This window comes from Geotrypetes seraphini, chromosome 4, assembly GCF_902459505.1.
Source record: "Geotrypetes seraphini chromosome 4, aGeoSer1.1, whole genome shotgun sequence".
In the NCBI taxonomy this organism is placed as follows: Eukaryota; Metazoa; Chordata; class Amphibia; order Gymnophiona; family Dermophiidae; genus Geotrypetes; species Geotrypetes seraphini.
This window is the reverse complement of record NC_047087.1, coordinates 14,618,586-14,638,542: the sequence shown is the minus strand read 5'-3', so window position 1 is coordinate 14,638,542 and position 19,957 is coordinate 14,618,586. Positions and strand designations below refer to the sequence as shown.

Here is a 19,957-nt window from a genome sequence, read left to right as displayed (position 1 = left end):
CCAACCAAAATCAGGACTTATATACACAATTGTCCCCAACGCATGTGTGATTTACTGCGCAAAAAGCTCTCAGATGCCTGCGGCGATAATTCACAACGATTTACATCGGCTATTGGCAGGTGTGAGGTATCTTAATGCGTTGTGTTTTTATGTGATCCTTATACTTAATTTTCAAAAACACTTAATGGCATCGGCATTGATATCCAAAAGTAATAATCAGAGTCCGGCACTTATCTTATGTCAGCCGGTTTCTCTGTCTTGAATCTCGTAGCGTCAGCTGGTGGTCCAAAGGGACCCGTTTCACCAATTTACTGGCTTCTTCAGGGGGTCTACATTCCAGTGTGGACAGCTTCGTTTGCATCCATGAGTGCCATTTTCTTATGAATGCAAGCGAAGCTGTCCTCACTGGAACGTACACTGGAACGTAGACTCCCTGAAGAAGCCAGTAAATTGGTGAAACGGGTCCCGTTGGACCACCAGCTGATGCTACGAGATTCAAGACAGAGCAACCGGCTGACATAAGATAAGTGCCGGACTCTGATTATTACTTTTGGATATCAATGCCGATGCCATTAAGTGTTTTTGAAAATTAAGTATAAGAACATAAGCAATGCCTCCGCTGGGTCAGACCTGAGGTCCATCGTGCCCAGCAGTCCGCTCACGCGGTGGCCCAACAGGTCCAGGACCTGTGCAGTAATCCTCTATCTACACCCCTCTATCCCCTTTTCCAGCAGGAAATTGTCAGATCCTTTCTTGAACCCCAGTGCCGTACTCTGCCCTATAACGTCCTCTGGAAGCACATTCCAGATGTCCACTATACGTTGGGTAAAGAAGAACTTCCTAGCATTCGTTCTGAATCTGTCCCCTTTCAACTTTTCCGAATGCCCTCTTGTTCTTTTATTCTTCGAAAGTTTGAAGAATCTGTCCCTCTCTACTCTCTCTATGCCCTTCATGATCTTGTACGTCTCTATCATATCTCCTCTAAGTCTCCTCTTCTCCAGGGAAAAGAGTCCCAGTTCCTCCAATCTTTCTCTATCTATATATCTCTATTTCTGTCTCTCTCCCTTTCTCTCTCTCTCTCTGTCTCCCTTTCTCTCTCTCTTTCTCCCTTTCTCTCTCTCTTTCTGTCCCTCTCTACTCTCTCTATGCCCTTCATGATCTTGTAAGTCTCTATCATATCCCCTCTAAGTCTCCTCTTCTCCAGGGAAAAGAGTCCCAGTTCCTCCAATCTTTCTCTATCTATCTCTCTCTATTTCTGTCTCTCTCCCTTTCTCTCTCTCTCTCTATTTCTCTCTGTCTCCCTTTCTCTCTCTCTTTCTGTCCCTCTCTACTCTCTCTATGCCCTTCATGATCTTGTAAGTCTCTATCATATCCCCTCTAAGTCTTCTCTTCTCCAGGGAAAAGAGTCCCAGTTCCTCCAATCTTTCTCTATCTATATATCTCTATTTCTGTCTCTCTCTCTCTATTTCTCTCTGTCTCCCTTTCTCTCTCTCTTTCTCCCTTTCTCTCTCTCTTTCTGTCCCTCTCTACTCTCTCTATGCCCTTCATGATCTTGTAAGTCTCTATCATATCCCCTCTAAGTCTTCTCTTCTCCAGGGAAAAGAGTCCCAGTTCCTCCAATCTTTCTCTATCTATATATCTCTATTTCTGTCTCTCTCCCTTTCTCTCTCTCTCTCTATTTCTCTCTGTCTCCCTTTCTCTCTCTCTTTCTGTCGCTCTCTACTCTCTCTATGCCCTTCATGATCTTGTAAGTCTCTATCATATCCCCTCTAAGTCTCCTCTTCTCCAGGGAAAAGAGTCCCAGTTCCTCCAATCTTTCTCTATCTATCTCTGTCTCCCTTTCTCTCTCTCTGTCTCTCTTTCTTTCTGTCTCTCTCCCTTTCTCTCTCTCTTTCTGTCCCTCTCTACTCTCTCTATGCCCTTCATGATCTTATAAGTCTCTATCATATCCCCTCTAAGTCTTCTCTTCTCCAGGGAAAAGAGACCCAGTTTCTCCAATCTTTCTCTATCTATCTCTCTCTATTTCTCTCTCTCTGTCTCCCTTTCTCTCTCTCTGTCTCTCTTTCTCTCTTTCTTTCTGTCTCTCTCCCTTTCTCTCTCTCTTTCTGTCCCTCTCTACTCTCTCCATGCCCTTCATGATCTTGTAAGTCTCTATCATATCCCCTCTAAGTCTTCTCTTCTCCAGGGAAAAGAGTCCCAGTTCCTCCAATCTTTCTCTATCTATCTCTCTCTATTTCTGTCTCTCTCCCTTTCTCTCTCTCTCTATTTCTCTCTGTCTCCCTTTCTCTCTCTCTTTCTGTCCCTCTCTACTCTCTCTATGCCCTTCATGATCTTGTAAGTCTCTATCATATCCCCTCTAAGTCTCCTCTTCTCCAGGGAAAAGAGTCCCAGTTCCTCCAATCTTTCTCTATCTATCTCTCTCTATTTCTGTCTCTCTCCCTTTCTCTCTCTCTCTATTTCTCTCTGTCTCCCTTTCTCTCTCTCTCTTTCTGTCCCTCTCTACTCTCTCTATGCCCTTCATGATCTTGTAAGTCTCTATCATATCCCCTCTAAGTCTTCTCTTCTCCAGGGAAAAGAGACCCAGTTTCTCCAATCTCTCAGCGTATGAAAGGTTTTCCATTAAGCTCAATGAAAGATACCTCACACCTGCCAATAGCCGATTTAAATCGTTGTGAATTATCTGCGCAGGCATCTGAGAGCTTTTTGTGCGGTAAATCACACATGCGTTGGGGACAATTGTGTGTATAAGAACCGATTTTGGTTGGTTATGAGCAAATACATCATAGCTAACAAAAAATTCTTGAGTCTTATCTGAAGCCCGCCAGTCTTAAATAGAAAAATCACTTATCTCTTTTTTTTTCCCTAATCTTTATTCATTTTACAACTTACAACAAGTGTATCAATAAATTGACAATTGAAATTAAGAACATCACTTGAATTTCTTTCATATTTAACAGTAATACATAAAATTTAACCCCTTCCCTCCCACCCTTACCATAACATATGTAATATTTAAAAAAAAAACATATACAATAAGTGAAATATAGAGTAAATTAATCATTTTACAATATAGACATTACTTAAAATTCTCAAAAATTCATACTTATTAATACCCTCCCCTCACCCACCAAAACTTTTCCAACCATTTTCCAATCTTATTTACCTCCCATCCCTCCCCCCCACGGGTGAGATTCTACAAAGGACATCAATTTAAAATTTTCATTATTCCTTAATATGGCAGCATTTATTTTCTCATATTTATATATTAGACATAAACTTGCCCACCAAAATGTGAAGTTGAGGCGATCCCAATTTTTCCAGTTTCGTGTAATCAATTGTATAGCTGTACTTGTCATAATTAAAAATCAGTTATCTCATGTGCCGCGTCACAGGTGTACAATCTCTTCACCAATTATGACATCAGTAGTAGCGAAAGAAGTCCCAAAAACCAAGACCGATGGGCCCCGTTTCGCCAAAAGGCTTTATCAAGGCTGATGCCGATCACATATAGAAGCTCTTTTGTGAGCGTCAGTGGCATGTATTTTTCATTTGACAGACCTTTCTTGGTTGTTAGTGATTGTATTTTTGGTCTATATCCATTTTTTTGTTTTGATTTACGTTAAATCCCTCCCCAGCCATATTTTTCTAGGAAGAAGCACAGAGGAGTGGACAGAAATATCAAACCGTGTGGAAGCTAAGAATTTCAATAGCTTCCCCAGGGCTGCGATAGTTCTGGGAACGATTTATTGAAAGGTTTGAACCTTTCGTTTTTCTGGTACACCGTCAAAAGCGCACTGGACTTTGGCACGCCGACAATCCCACGGTGACAGTTGCGCTTAGGACATATGCGCACTGCCACTTTTAAGGCTTTCCGTTAGCGCTGTGAAGGGGAGGAACCCCCACTACATTTACAAGTCCTCACGCTCCTGTTGGGGGGGAGTTTATCCCCCCAAGTACATTGAAACTCCTGTTCTTGTTCGGGAGTTTTCAGTGTAGTGGGGGGTGTTCTCCTCCATCCCAATGGGAGCTCGAGGACTTGTAAATGTAGTCCCCCCCCCACACACACCCTCACAGCGCAAATGGAAAGGCTTAAAAGCGGGGGAAGTGGTGGCGTGCATATGTCCTGCACACAAATGTTGTTGCAGGATTGTCGGCGTGCCAAAGTCTGGCGCACTTTTGACAGGTCACCGTTCTGTAAGATTTCTCCAGGTTGGTTCCTCTCTCTTCTTCTAATTGTGCCCTAATGAAGTAGCTAAGACTCTTGATTTTTATTTTTTCCCTAAATTTGTACTTGTTTTCTTAAATTTCTACCAAAGCTCCTGTTAAGCAAGTTACGCTAGTGGGTAGTTTCTTTAACACGATAAATAAAGGAATGAAAACGAAATATCAAGCTCCCTAGGGAGGAAGCTGGATTCTCCCCATCAAGTGCAACACTTTTGTCTCTTACAGCCCGCGCAGCGACCAGCAACCCCACGTTCACAACTCACCGAAAGGCCGGGTGGGGAAACGCGTGATGGGCCAAGTAGCTGGGATGGTAGAAAGCTGCTGCAGTGGCAGGATCCAGGCTGAGGGGGGGCAGTGAGGGCATGCGAAGCTCCTCCGCTGTGTGGTAAGGCCGGAAACTGCGAAGGTATTCCTCCGTCACAGCGCTGGGGGGCACCACGTGATGCACGGGCCGCTGGAGACTGAGGAGAGAACACGAGACACTTGAACTGTGATGAAAAGAAACCCTCCCCGGCATTGCCGTCATCAAGCCAAGCAGTCATTGCGGTTCCCCAGCATAAAAGCTTCTGAAATTCTCTCCTGTTGATCTAAGTCAGTGGTTCCCAAACCCTGTCCTGGGGGACCCCCAGCCAGTCGGGTTTTCAAGATATCCCTAATGAATATGCATGAGAGAGATTTGCCTACCTGTCACTTCCGTTATATGCAAATCTCTCTCATGCATATTCATTAGGGATATCTTGAAAACCCGACTGGCTGGGGGGTCCCCCAGGACAGGGTTTGGGAACCACTGATCTAAGTGAACAGGGGAATGGGCTGGGCAGATTCTGACAGACCTCAAATACACAGTAAATCCCACCCAGGGTATTCAAAAGAGATCGTGGAGGAAAATGGTCTCGGAAACCTACTTGGATATGGATATTGTGTAATCCCAGGATATCTTAATTCAATGCCAAGTTATTAAAGGTTTAAGACTTCCGTCACTGACCAGATTATCTCCTCCTCCCTATTTTGCAAATCAAACTGTACTGTATCATACATTAATTTTTTTTTTTTTTGGGGGGGGGTTCTCACAAACAGCAAAATGTCACTTATCTTTAAGGTGTGCACAGTATTGATAAGCCCGACAGGGACCTGTTTTGCCGCTAAACATGGCTTTTTTCAAGGATTCTCAGCACACTCTAGTCTCCCGTCTCACTTAGGGCTGTTTTTTTGTCCATGTCGGGCTTATCAGTACTGTGCACACCTTAAAGATAAGTGACATTTTGCTGTTTGTAAGAAAAAAAAACCCCCAAAATTAATGTATGATACAGTACAGTTTGATTTGCACAAATAGGGAGGGGGAGGTAATCTGGTCAGTGATTAATAACTTGGCATTGGATTAAGATATCCTGGGATTACAATATCCGTATCCAAGTAGGTTTCTGAGACCATTTTCCTCCACGATCTCTTTTGAATACCCTGGGTGGGATTTAGTTTCAAGTTTAATAGTTCTCTTGATTAATCGCTTAATCATACTTCAAAGCGATGAACAATTTAAAATACATTCAATGGAAAACAATACAGTACAAACTTTAAATAATAAAATTGGGTTAAAGACTAACACATCATACTCATACACAGGTAAAGTGAAATACTATTCAATATAGAAAAGCAATACAAAGGAAAAGTACAAGTACTGTGTATTTGAGGATTGTTCCTAAGGCATCCCACATACCATCTTCCATGTTTTCACTGACAGACCCATACAGGTATCAAACTGATACATGTAAATCATGAACACAGCAAATCTGTCATACTGATACAAAGAACATGAAAGACAGTACAGGCAACAGAGGCCTGAACTCGGGAGATTGCTTGTATAATCATTTCAATCCAAAAGCCCCTGGCCCTCTCCACTGCAATTCAAAGTCTACAAAAACTGTCTAATTCTGACGTTATTCCAATCACTTAGGAATAAAATTAAAAAGAAAAAAACTCCAACTATGCCAAGTTACGAGCAGGATAACAGCAATCTGAACAGGACCAGCTGTGACCCCCACCACATCCTGGTTCTCATAAGTCCTCTCCCCATCCTATCATCCATCATCAACCAAAGATATGCAGTGCCATAGGGTAGAACTCCCAAGCCAACAGCTATGGACTTAGCTCAATCAGTCCGCTCCCCTGCGGGTAGTTTACCTAATCCAATCTCCAAATTTTGGGATCGCACTATAGCAAAACGCAACAAGAACCCATCAAAAAGGGAATTACAACCGTAGGGAATACATTACAAATAAGTTATTAAAATTCTCTAAATATAAAAAATGTTTTCAAATTTTTCCAAACTCTTATATAACCAGATTTTTTCCTGATTATTGTAGGTAACCTGATCCAGGCTCTAATTGCCAAAGAGGGAAACAAAGAATGAAATATACGTTTATAATTTACACCTTTAAACGATGAGTTGAAAAATATTGTGTATTCAAGATGAAGAACTACCATGTATATAACATGAAATATAATACATGCTGCTTGAAATATTATACGAACATTCGCGGGTAACAGCGGTATTCTGAATTATAAGAACACAAGCAGTGCCTCTGCTGGGTCAGACGCAGTCCGCTCACGCGGCGGCCCATCAGGTCCAGGACCTGTATAGTAATCCTCTAACTATACCCTTCTATCCCCTTTTCCTTCAGGAAATTATCTAATCCTTTCTCGAACCCCAATACTGTACTCTGTCCTATCACGCCCTCTGGAAGCGCATTACAAGGAGTAACTCAATTCAACATACAATGAGTTACAATAGTTCAAGTGTGTTCATAAAACAACCTAAGCTATTTCAAATTATAAAAAGCTTTTTCCCCCATACATAAGCAACATGAGACCCATAAGAAAGAGCAGAATCCAGCCCCCCCCACCCAAAACCATGGAAGACTTGTCAACATTTAAAATGAAAAAAACAAAAGGCTTGTGAAGAGTTGATGTCCAAGATGAAGGCTTTATTAAGAGAAACAAATAATCCACATAAAAACATCTAGGGCCTGAACCCCTGGAAACATCTGGACCCAACACGGTCCGTGTTTTGATACAACTGTCTTCTTCAGGGGTCCCTATTGGTCCTATAGACAGACTTGTGGATTAATTATGACAATAATCGCTGCGCTTTGAAGGCAACCTTGAAGCGATTATCGTTGCAATTAATCCACAAGTCTCTTTATAGGACCAATAGAGGCCCCTGAGGAAGACAGTTGTATCGAAACACGGACCGTGTTGGGTCCAGATGTTTCCAGTGGTTTAGGCCCCAGATGTTCTGTGTGGATTATTTGTTTCTCTTAATAAAGCCTTCATCTTGGACATCGACTCTTCACAAGCCTTTTGTTTTTTGGTCGTGTCCTCTTTGTGGAGGGATTTAGAATTAAACCAGCAGTTAATAACGAAGATGCATTTGAGTAAAGCTTCCTCTATTTTTAGCAACCTGTAGACCTCGACTCTTTTGTTTGACCCTTTCCGTCCTATTATTGGAGTTCCTCCCTTATCAATTTAAATTTTACAAAAAACAAAGGAAATAAGGTGATACCTTATTTCCTTTGTGGGGGGTTGTTCTTTATATTACCTTGGAAAATGGACTAACAAGGCCACCACACCATTTCACTCAAATTTTAGGTTTTTGTTACCAGTAGGACTTCTTTGTAAACCGCCTAGATCTTATGTGAAAAGCCGTATATTAAACTCCTGACAAAACAGAGGGAATTTATGAAACCATAACAATTTGATTTTAGACGGATTTAAGTCTCTTAGATGGGACCCAGGAGTACATTTTGTCCACAGCGTCAGAGGTCTTAAGGGAATTTACTGTCATATCATCACAAAGAGAGACTATTACAAAAAAATATCCCCATAACAAATGCTCTTCCCGTCGGCCTCTTCCACTCCAGCTGTCCTTATCCACTGGCCACAAGAGTGCAGCAAAAACACTTTGTTCTGGAAGGATCTTAACAGGTCGAGGCAGAGGGGCTAGAGATGAATGGGCTGGGTCTGTCCTTTTGTGCACTTCCACTGAGAACCCGCCTAATTTTGGGCTGTGTTGCAGAGAGGTGATTAGGCCCCAGTGCAGGGAACATTCACAGCCTGAGGGGGGGGGGTCTCCAGTTACATCCTGAGAAAGAATACACTGGATTTCTGGAAGAGTCCCCATGGCTAGCTCAAGATATGATCATTGAACTTTCCATAGAGGAGGGAATGGTGGAGGATCAGCAGATCGCAATCCCTAAGTGTTTTCACCCACTCTGTGTGGTCTTGGACAGGTCAGCGTACCCTGACTTGAACTAGGTAAACATTAACAAGATTTCAACTGCTAATTTTAGAGATGGCTGGAGGCCATTTTTTTTTTTTTTTTTTTAATACAGTGGACTGTGCAAACCACTTAGCAGACAGGAAACTTACTTTAAGGGTGGAAATCGAGAGTCCGGCACCACAGTGCTCGCAGGGATTCCAAAAGAATACGGTGTCCCCAGCAGGTGGGTCGACACTGAGGGCCCGGCGGCTTTCTCCTGCACTAGCTGAGGCTCGATCAGGCGCTCTCGGCTGCTGCTGCTGCGTGACACTGCATCTGCCTGAGGGGAGGGGGGTTGAAGAAAGTCATTGCGCATAAATGTTGAACTTGGGGCATTGAAAAACCAAGGCAAAAACAAGTACACCCAAGCAAAGATTCATTTCGGGTGGAGATCTACCTCCCTCCTCCCACAACTTTCCATTGATAGCTCAAGGTGAATTACTCCCCCCCCCCCCACAGGTATAGTAAGTGTCTCTCTGTTTCCTAATGACTTATCTAAGTTTGTACCTGTGGCAATGGAGTGGCCTAGTGGTTAGATTTGCTGCCCCAGGTTGCAGGCTTGAGCCCAGTGCTGCTCCCTGTGACCTTGGGTAAGTCACTTAACCCTCCATTGTCCCACTAGGTAGATTATTAGAACATAAACCGATTGTGAACCGCTCAGATGGTCGCAAGGAGAATCCGCGGCATTTGAACCCTGGTTATCAGCCTGTTGCTCTAGCATTTGCTTCATGGCAACCCATTTGCTACTGTACCCCAGTACAGCAGACTAGAGCACCCACAAAGCAACTGGAGACAACCTTAAACCCACCTACTTCCTCCCTTGTAGCTCCATTCACCTGCAGCTGGAGCAATGGCTGCTTTCCGGCATTTGCCAGCATCAAAGTAAACGCTGCGTTCATTAAGTCATGTATGATCTATCCAAGCAAAGCAATCAGCAACGGTCACACGTGTGTTCCTTGGCATGTTAGACTGTGATGATGCCAAAGTCCCTGTCCAGCCAATCAGAAATGAATGACGTCAGAGTCAGCTGCCTTTGACATCACAACGGTCCTTAGACAAATGCAGTGTCCTCACAGCAGCCTGGAAATGAGCTGCGTCATGAAATGATCACCTCTACACACAAGACTATGGGACTCCTTCATCAGATGGACGTGTTATGTGTGCGTGGAATTAAGTGTAAAGTCCCATCCCCAAAGAGCATTCACCCTTTTCTGAAGCACTACTATGAATTATTTCTATAGCGCTACCAGACGTACGCATCAGTGTACAGAGTCACAAAGAAGACAGTCCCTGCTCAAAGGAGCTTACAATCTAAGCGGACAAGACAGACAAACAGGATATCATGGATACAGTTAAGGGGAAGGGTTAATCTGCTGGCTGGGTTGGAGGGCAGAGGGGAGTACAGGACAATCAATCCATTGTGACATCACTGATGAGGTTGTCTCTTATTGGTGGAATGAGGCATTATGACATCACAAGCTCAGCTCCTCTTCCCAAAGACTGAAACTCTTCACATTACTACTTTGAATTATTTCTATAGAGCTACCAGACGTACACAGCGCTGTGCAGAGTCACAAAGAAGACAGTCCCTGCTCCAAAGAGCTTATAATCTAAACAGGCAAGACAGACAAATAGGATGTCATGGATACAGTACCATCCTAAGAGCATCTCTCCCTCAAAGAGGCCCTCTGGAAAAAAATCCCCTTCTCCAGAGCATCCACCTCCAATCCAAAGTCCCTCTAACAGTATCCTCCTCCCAAAGGGCCCCCCCCCTCCGATAACTTTTCAAGAGTATCTACCACCCTCCCAACGACCCCAACCCCCTTTAGGCCTCTTCCTCCATGCCTGGTAGACAGGCAGGAGCAATCCTCAATTATTCCTGCACATGCCGGCTCTGGGTTCAAAATGTTGACTATGACCTGGAAAAGTAGTCTTGTACTAGGCGTCAGAATCAAGAGTACCGCTACAGGTCTTGGACATCATCCTGAACCCAGAGCTGGCACAGGCAGGAGTATCCTTAAGGCATGTGGGTGTTACTTGGGAGGGAGTTGCTCTTCAGGGAGCAATGTTCTTCAGGCTGTGGTAAGACAGCTGTAACGGCATTAATTTTAATTAGCATAATTAGGGTTGTCTGGAGAGAGAGGACGCGTGGCCCCGCCCTGTTCCATCTCCCCCCCAGCAAACCTCATTTGCATGCGTGCGACATCACCACATCGCATCCGCGAACGCACAGATGCACTCCAGACTTGGCCCCAATCTCGACAGCCGGGTTTTGAAAAGCCGTCCGGACAGTCTCTAAAAAGAGGACATGTCCAGCTATATCCGGACATCTGTTAACCCTAATGAATCCGATTTCACATTAGGGTACCTGTATGAGGAGCCCCAAAAGGCTATTTCTATTGCATAAACCTAAGTCTGTATGTTAGGTGATTGTCCCCTGGGTTGTGAGTTTTTACAGAAGGATGTCAATCATCTCTTTCAGCTCTGCCTCCTTCCCCAGTGGAATGTACTGCCCTCTTCAGTTTTTCCTTCTGCAAACGATTTGAGAAGATGTGTTTTGATCTGCTTTGTTCGATTTTTATTATTTTCGGGTATTTTTCATCCGATTCATGAGGCTTTGGTGCCGAGAAATCCCCATATTTTTGGCACCTGTGTCTGGGAGAGGACAGAGACTTTGCAAGAGCAGTCCACAGCTAAGCAGAACAGCACAGTGAGTTCAGCCGATTATAGCCTATGGGGAAAATCTTGTTTTTCAAGGTTTCTGGAGCCAGATAGAGTCACCCTCCCTCAAAATCCCTTTCCCGTGTGCTGCTGGGCATGTGGAGGGAGGGTCTGGAGCCTCAATGCTTAGCTTCCTCCGAGTCCTTGCACCCTTCTCTCACAACCCAAACCCTCTTTTCCCTTCCCCAGAAAAAGTTTTCCTTCCCATCTCCTTACCCCAGGAAGGCTCTCCCTCTTTCCCCTCTACTCACCCAAGCTCTTACTATTCTTCCTCTACTTCCTCCAAAGGCCCTCCTCACCCTCCTCCGCAAATTCACACTGTCTTATCACCAGGCTTGCTCTTCTCCAACTCCTCCTCCCACTGCCAAAAAAGGAAGCCTACTCAGTTCTCTTCTCCACTGGCAGGAGCACTTAATACAGCGTTGGCATCTTTTTTGGTGCAGGATTAGTCTTACGGTATAAGCCATGCAAATCTCACGAGTCGTACTGTGAGACCGGCCCTGCTCATCACAAGAAATGACAGCATCAGGACCACCGAGTTGTCGGGGAGGCCCGTGAGCTTTGAAGCAAGAGAGGTAGGGAGGCTAAAGCATCTCTGACTTGGGTGGTGATTCTGCCCCCAGGATGCGCCCCTCCAGGCAACCGCCCAGCCCTGGCAGTTTCCAGCAGGTATTATGTAAGCCCAACGAGGTGAGCTTTCCACCAAGGTCCTGTCCCATGAATCAGGGTAGTGGCATAGGAGAAACAAACCCCCAGTTTCACTATGTGAAAGAAATACAACCATACTTGGGCTTTTCAGCACCTGGCAGCAGAGGGAACTGGCCTTTTCTGTGACCCTTGCACCTAGATCAAGAAATGCTGCTTGTCTTGACCGAGGCTTTTTAATCAATGCATTCCTCACTTGGCACCAACAGCGTTCCCCCGGGCCTTGTTCTACGGGTGAAGATCTCCTAATGGCTTCTACAGAGCAGCAGTGGGACGAATGCCCTGCATTGCCCTGGATGTCTGGTCAGGTGGAAAAGCAGTTCAGAAGTGTCAGGAGGAGCCCCAAAAGGAGGAATCAGAATCAGAGATCACGCCACGTTCAAGCATAGGCAGTGGTGGTCGGGGGGGGGGGGGGGGGGGGGAGAGGCGACCTGGAAAATTCACTCTAGGGAATCTCCGCTGACTGTTGTCTACAGTGGAAGTTTCAGCACCTATAGGGGACGAAAGGCTGTAACAGATCTGAGAGCAAATGCCACTGAACGACTCGCAATCGACCACGTCGAGCTGATGTGGCAAGGGCACCTAGCAGGCATTAAGAAAATGCCAACAGCACATTTATAACAGGTTTTCTTCACTAATTTAAAATAAAAATGGGACCATTCTTTCATTTGCTAGTGTGGAAAATGCTTCTTTAATCTTGGCTTTACATTCTCTCTGACAGAGGTGTTGATTTGCCCTGGGGAGAATACAGTTTTCTGCAGGAGGAAGGAAGCTCTCGGGAGGCCTCTCTGCAGGGCGGCTCATCCATCATGGCAGCAGAGCGCAGGCGACTCCTCAGAAACCCTGCGATCGGTGGCTCTGAGATTACGGCCTTCGCTGCTCCGATGCATTGCAGAAAGCAGTGCCTCCTGACTCCAGATGCACATCACAAGTCATTTTTGTCATAATTAATAGGAGGAGACAAGGTCTGGTGATTTGGAATCTTTAATGAGCGCCACCATCTGTTCACCTTGTGCACGCTCTGTGCGCCATCTGAGTGCTCCCCTCCCTCCCCATGCCGAAGGGGCAAACCCCTGACCTCCTCCTGCAGATGGTGCACTCCTGGAGTAATGATTACATCATCCAGGAGAGGTCAGAGAGATGGGAAGACTGGGGAAAGTGGGAGACAATGGATGACTGCCTTTGCGTTCTGCCTACAGGGAATTAGTTCATCATTGGTGAAATGAATTTTATTTATTTAAAGAATGCAGCAACCTCAGCAGGGAAAGAGACCAAATTCAGAGGAAACTAGTCTATACCAGCCCCTTCCAACTGTGCCCTTTGGTTTCTCTGGGAGAAAACAGGAAGAGGAAAGGCTGGAGGGACAAACACAGAGGCTCTCGTAAGTCGGAAGGTAGAGCACGGTTGTGGCACGGGTGCCAAGGTGTGGCAACCAGGAAGAAAGATGGCTTGGAGGGATTAACCTGGATCTGGTCCTCACAGAGTTTGGAAAACTAAGAAAGGAAACCACAGACCTATCATTAAGATCAGCCACAGTACCAAGAATTGGAGGGTCGCCAAGATTTTAAAAAGCATCTGGGAGAATCGATGAAACTATAGACCGGCAATCCTGACACTGGTGCCAGGCAAAGTGATGGAGGCCAGTTTGAAACCCAATATAGGGAACCTAGTCCAAATTATAGCTTCATATTGAGAGGATCTACATGTCATTGTTGGCAGGATATTGAAATCTTCTGTTCAATGTGCAGGGGTAGCCAAACCTCCCCCCCCCCCAAGAAAATGTTAGGAATTATTACTAAAGAAGAGAGAATAAAACAAATCGTGATTCTGTATGGCAAACTTTGCGAAGCCGCAGCCCACTAAACATGGTGGCCGCAGCTCGAGGGAATCCGGTAGTGCGCGGATGTTGACGTGCATGCGGGAAGGCCCTCCAGACAGTGTGCTGAGCCGCCAGTAGAGGGTGCTGGAGGGGAGAGGTGCTGGCTGACTGCCTACAGGACTGACGTGCCTCTCGCTGTAAGAGGCATGTCCTGTAGGTAGTCAGCCAGCGCCTCTCCTCCTCCCCGGCGTCTCGCAGCACACAGTTTGCGATACACTGCTCTATGGTGCGACATCCTTAGTCCAATGCAGTGGTTCTTAAACCTGTCCTGGGGGACCCCCAGCCAGTCGGGTTTTCAAGATAAGTTGGTACACTTCCCCCTCCGTATTTGCGAATTCCGTATCTATGGATTCACTTATTCGTGGTTTTAAATTTAAAAATGTATTTTCATTTTTGGGGCTATTTTAAGCCCTGTAAGCCCCCCGGTGGTCTAGCGGGTTTTCGGAGCAGGAGTGGTCTTCCCACGCTCCTGTCCCATGCAGATCGTTCACAGGAAATGGCTCGAGATACTACAGGAGCTCAAGGCAGCCATTTCCTGTGAGCGATCTGCACGGGGCAGGAGCGTGGGAAGATCGCTCCTGCCTGAAAACCCGCTAGACCACCCTATCAGGGCTTAAAATAGCCGGGGGAAGCAGGGGTTAGGGGCAGAACCGGCCCGAATATTATTCGCGGTTAATATTCGTGGGCCGGCTCTGCCCCTAACCCCCGCGAATACAGAGGGGGAAGTGTATAATGAATGCACGGGTATTTACACATGTTTTGGTATATTTTGTATATAAATTGTTTAAAGATGTAGGTTAGGATGTTATGAGAGTGTTGTGTTTATTTTAAGGAGTGGAGCCGCAACCAGAGAAGCTCCCGAGGACACCCTTGTGGCGAAACACGGACTTATGTGTCGAGCGTGATTGTTGCTTGTGGCTAAAGGAGTTATAAAATCATGGAATGAACAGTGAAATGCTACAGAACCAAGAGATTAACAAAGGAAAACATTAAGTAGTTCTGCTAAGTTATGCACTTTAATAAGAGATTTTAATTGGGTTGGATGAACTGGTTGGCTCCGTTGTGGGTATTGAATGTATGGTGGGAAAAGATGTACTGTATTTTCACGCATATAACGTGGATACGTGTATAACACGCATACGCGTACAGCGCGCGGGAACAACGCATTTATGTAAAAGAAATTCTATATAGCACGCACACGCGTATACTGCTCATGCTGCTAAAACCTCCTCCCGCCACCCCCGCTTACTCCCTCTTCTGGCCCTGCGAACTGGCAACCTCCCCCCCCGCTTGCGTCACCCCCCTCTCCCTCCCCGATCCTACATCCCCCCCCAGCACCGCAAAGACATCGCTTACCCCGATTGGGTACTGGCACCAGCACCAGCACCAACGCACAGGACATGCCAGTGCTAGTGCCCGAAGATCCTCCCTCACCTGGGCTGGGCTGGGCGGTGCGTCAGAGATCCTCCCTCTTGCCTGTGCTGGGCTGGACTGGGCTTTGAGCATTTGCGCATGCTCAAAGCCTTCTGGTCTCGCTCTCTCCGAGATTCTCAGATTCAGTATCTCGGAGAGAGCGAGACCAGAAGGCTTTGAGCATGCGCAAATGCTCAAAGCCCAGTCCAGCCTGGCACAGGGAAGAGGGTGGATCTCCCTCGCACCGCCCAGCCCAGCCCAGCCCAGGCGAGGGAGGATCTTCGGGCACTGGCACGTCCTGTGCATTGGTGCTGGTGCCCAATCGGGGTTAGCGATGTCTTTGCGGTGCTGGGAGGGGGGATGTAGGATCGCGGGGGAGGGGGGGTGATGCGAGTGGGGGGAGGATGCCGGTTCGCAGGGGGGATGCTGGATCGCAATGAAAAAAAAAAATTGTATAACATGCTCACACATATAACGCGCATGATTATGCTCGGTTTGTAAAATCGTGTATAACGCGCACGTTATATGCGTGAAAATATGGTAGTTGATAAATTATGAAATTAGGTTGTATTGTGTATTAATAAATGGATAAAGTTATTTAGAATTGGAGGAAGTGACGTCATCTCACCGAATGGCAGCTTAAAGCAGGAGCTCCGTCGGGCTTTTGCTGCACTACGCGCTGAGCGCTTCCAAAGAGAGGAGTTTCGGCCACTTTGTGGGTGATCCGGGGTCCCCTGTCCATGGCGACTCGCAAGCGCCTCGAAAAATTTAAATTTTTTGGTGATCCGCCCGAGAAATCGGGCTCGGAGGCGGCGAACAGCGGGGGGGAGAAAAAAAAGATGGCGGCCGGATCGGCGATTCCCTCCGAGTCGGAGGATGAGGGCCTGCCAGAGCAGATGGGGGACGCTGGAGAGCCGCCCCCGAAATCAATAACGGACTGGTTCAAAGACTTGAAGGCAGAAATCGTTGGGGTGAGGGGGGATGTCAGAGCAGCGATCACGGAGCTGAAATCAGAGGTCAGTGCATTGGGAGCCCGAGTCTCGGCTTCTGAAGACCACGTGGCCACTCTTACTGCGGAGGTGTCTACTACCAAAGAAGTTACAGGCCGCATATCTAACGAGCTCCGGGACCTACAGAATCAAGTGGAGGACCTTGAAAATCGTTCTCGGCGCAGCAATCTGCGCTTTAAGGGAATCCCTGAAACTGAGGCTTACAGAGATTGTAAAGCGGTGGTTAGAGCTTTTTGTGAACACCTGCTGCGAGCTGACGGGGCGGAGGTACCGGAGACCATTGTGCTGGTACGTGCCCATCGTAGTCTGGGAGCTGCCCGAGCCCAGAGCACCCGGGATATCATCGCTTGCTTTGGGGAGTTCACCCTAAAGGAAAGGATTTTGCTGGCTGGCCGTCGACAGTCTGCTCTCCGGTGGAATGATTTGGCTGTGGGAGTATTTCAGGACCTGGCTTGGACTACTTTGCAGAAGCGGAGAGCATTTCATGAAGTCACGCAAGTGTTGCGCTCTGGGGGCCATAGATACCATTGGCTCTTTCCCTTCGGCATGTGGCTGACTGTTAATGGTTCTTCCAGACGTGTGAGCACGGTGTCGGAAGCCTGGGCGGAGATGCGAGCCCTGGGCTGTGGGAATCTACTGGATGCAGACCGGCCTCCGGCGGTGGCTTCTACTTCGGCGCAGAGTGAGCCTTGGAGCACTGTACTGCGCTCGGGCAAGAAGTCGGCGAAGCCCCAGTCCTGAACACACCGGTTTTCCCTTTTTCTGGTTAGCCTTGATACCAGGCTTTGCCTGGGCTGGTTCGGAGTGGACTTCTTGGAACTTTCTGGTGGAGCTGGAGGCTATAGTTAGCCCTCTGCTTTATTGGACTGGAGCTTTCTGATAGCCTTGTGCTGTCAAATATGTTACCGGTAATATTGCCAATTTAGCATGTAATAGTGCTAAGTTTGTCTGGTAGTAGTGCCAATTTTGCATGTAATATTTCAAAGCGTGGTTGCTGGGTGGTTTAGTTACCTGGCTGTTTGGGTTTGGACTGTGATGTGTGTTATGGTTTATCTGCTGGGGGTTGGGTGAGTGGGGGGAAGGACTGGGTGTTGAATACAAGGGGGGGGGGTGTGGAGTGGCACATGGTGACAGGATGTGGAGGTATTCTTTGGGAGTTTCTTGGACATAGTGGAGGGGTGATGATTGCCTGTAGGGGAGGTTTGCACTTTCTCCGCGCTGGCGAATCCTGGAATTAAGGGTTCGAGGCAGCATGGGGGAGGGGGGTGGGGTCTGGGGGGGTTAGGGTGGGGAGGGGGGGGGGAGGGGGGAGGAGAAGCTTTTCACGGTAGGTTCGTGGAATGTTAATGGGCTTAATAGTCCGGGTAAGCGTAGTATTGTATGTAAAGAACTGGCTCGACTGCAATGGGATGTTTGTTTACTTCAGGAAACACATTTGAGGCCTCGAGATGTGGCTGTCTTACGTTCCCCCCTTTATGATCAGATTTGGACTCACCAGGGGGCGACTCCAGGGAAGAAGGTGGGGGGCTTGGCTATATTAGTGCGCAAGGGCTTGGGACTGGTGGTTAATCAAGTTTATCGTGATGGTGCAGGGAGATGTTTAGCCCTTGTGGCTACGTTACAGGGTCGCACCATCACTCTTATCAATCTGTATGGCCCCAATGCAGATCAGGCCAGCTATTTTGGGTCTCTTAAAGCGGATCTGGTTGGGTTGGTGAAGGGGTCTGTGTACCTTGGGGGGGACTTTAATGTTACACCAGATGTTGTTTTGGATCATTCTGTAGGTGGGACTCGCTCTCCGTCTAGGGCGGCTAGACGGGCTTTACTGTCATTGTTCTCTTCTCTGGGCTTGGTGGACTGCTGGAGGTTGTCTCATCCCACACAGCGTTCCTATACTCATTACTCACATGCACATAAATCGTATGCACGTATAGACGGGCTATGGACCCATCGAAATTCGTGGGGGGGGGATTCGACAAGCTGAAATAGGAGCTATTCAAATTTCCGATCATGCGCCAGTATGGGTGGCCTGTACGGGTTACTGGGCTGGGGAGGGACGCCGTTTCTGGAGACTCAATGAGTCTTTATTGAAAGATCCTGTGGTGGTTCGGGAGGTGAATGTGGCGGTAGACCAGTACCTCCAGGTTAATGATAATAATACGGTTAGCGATGCGACTTTGTGGGATGCCCTGAAGGTGGTGGTGCGGGGTATTTTCATTAAGTGGGGGGCTCGTCGTAAGCGTCTACGGGCGCAACGTTCATTGGCATTGCATGAACTGTTAGAGCGGTTGGGGAGGCAGCATCAGAGACACCAGGACCCCTTGGTGTATGAGCATCTTCTTAGGGTGAGGGCGGAACTTTCTTTATTGCAGATGGGGGAATATGAGTTTTTGAGAGAGCGTTTGAGTCAAACGGTTTATGAGTATAATAATACCCCGGGATCTCGTTTGGCTCGGCTTATTAAGCTGAAGCAGGCGAGAGCAGCTATTACAGAGATAAGGGATTCGCGGGGTACGGTACATCGTTCGGATTCGGCTATTAGCGCGGTCTTCCTTAAATTTTATTCTGATTTGTATCAGAAATCCGGGGGGCGGGATGCCATGGCTCTAGAGGGATATCTCTCGGAGTTGCGGCTTCCTCGGCTTTCGGACGTGGATAGAGATATGCTTAATGAACCTATTGAATTGGGAGAGGTCCTGGGAGTCATTGCTAATTTGAAGTTGGGTAAATCGCCTGGCCTGGATGGGTATACTAATCAGTTTTATAAACTTTTTCGGGAGATTCTCGCTCCGCTGTTGGTTAGAGTTGCGAATGGGATACGGGGAGGTTCTTCGTTGCCCTCTACTATGGGAGAGGCCGGGATCACAGTCCTGCTTAAACCGGGTAGGGATCCTACTGGGTGTGGGTCATATCGACCGATCTCCTTATTGAATACGGATGCAAAAATTTTAGCGAAGGTCTTAGCGCTTCGTTTGGGACGGGTTCTGCCCTCTCTGGTGCACTTGGATCAATCGGGTTTTGTTCAAAGGCGGCAGGTTGGTGATAATATTAGACGAACGTTACATCTCATGTGGGCGGCACAGAGGTCTGCTGCTAAGATTGCCTTTTTGGCAATCGATGCGGAGAAGGCTTTCGATCAGGTTGACTGGGAGTTCTTGTGGGAAGTGATGACTCGGATGGGGTTGGGAGCTTCTTTTTTGGCCTGGGTGCAAGCCTTTTATGCGGCCCCCAGAGCCACGGTGCGTGCAAATGGGGTTTATAGCGAGTTTTTTTCCATAGGGAGAGGCACTAGACAGGGTTGCCCTTTGTCTCCTCTGTTGTTTGCTCTCTCTATGGAACCTCTGGCCATTCGTATTAGGGAACATGGTGATTTATTAGGGGTGATGATTGGGGATATGGAACATCGTTTAGCACTGTTTGCCGATGATGTGTTATTGTATGTCCGAGAACCGGAGGTCTCGTTACCTATTTTGGTGGATCTTTTGTTGGACTATGGGAGGGTTTCGGGGTTTACGGTGAATATGGATAAATCTGAATTGTTGAGTGTAAATTTAGGGGCTGAGGATCAGCGTAGATTAGCTGCCCGGTTTCCCTTTCGCTGGGCTCCTGGGGTTATTCGCTATTTGGGGATCCGTTTACCGGTTGATTTATCCCAATTGTATACAGCTAATTATGCTCGGATTATTCACC

At 47.0% G+C, this 19,957-nt stretch overlaps 1 protein-coding gene across 4 annotated transcripts in view; it reads right to left on the bottom strand.

Moving 5' to 3' along the window:
* The window catches only part of GSE1 (Gse1 coiled-coil protein), a 750,299-nt gene that overhangs the window by 49,730 nt on the left and 680,612 nt on the right, over positions 1-19,957 (bottom strand). For all 4 annotated transcript variants that reach the window (XM_033940699.1, XM_033940700.1, XM_033940701.1 and 1 more), the window contains exons 5-6: positions 8,650-8,819; positions 4,488-4,685 (exon numbers count right to left, since the gene is read on the bottom strand). In XM_033940699.1, the coding sequence (XP_033796590.1) occupies positions 4,488-4,685; positions 8,650-8,819 (368 nt within the window). The remainder of the gene's footprint in view (positions 1-4,487; positions 4,686-8,649; positions 8,820-19,957) is intronic.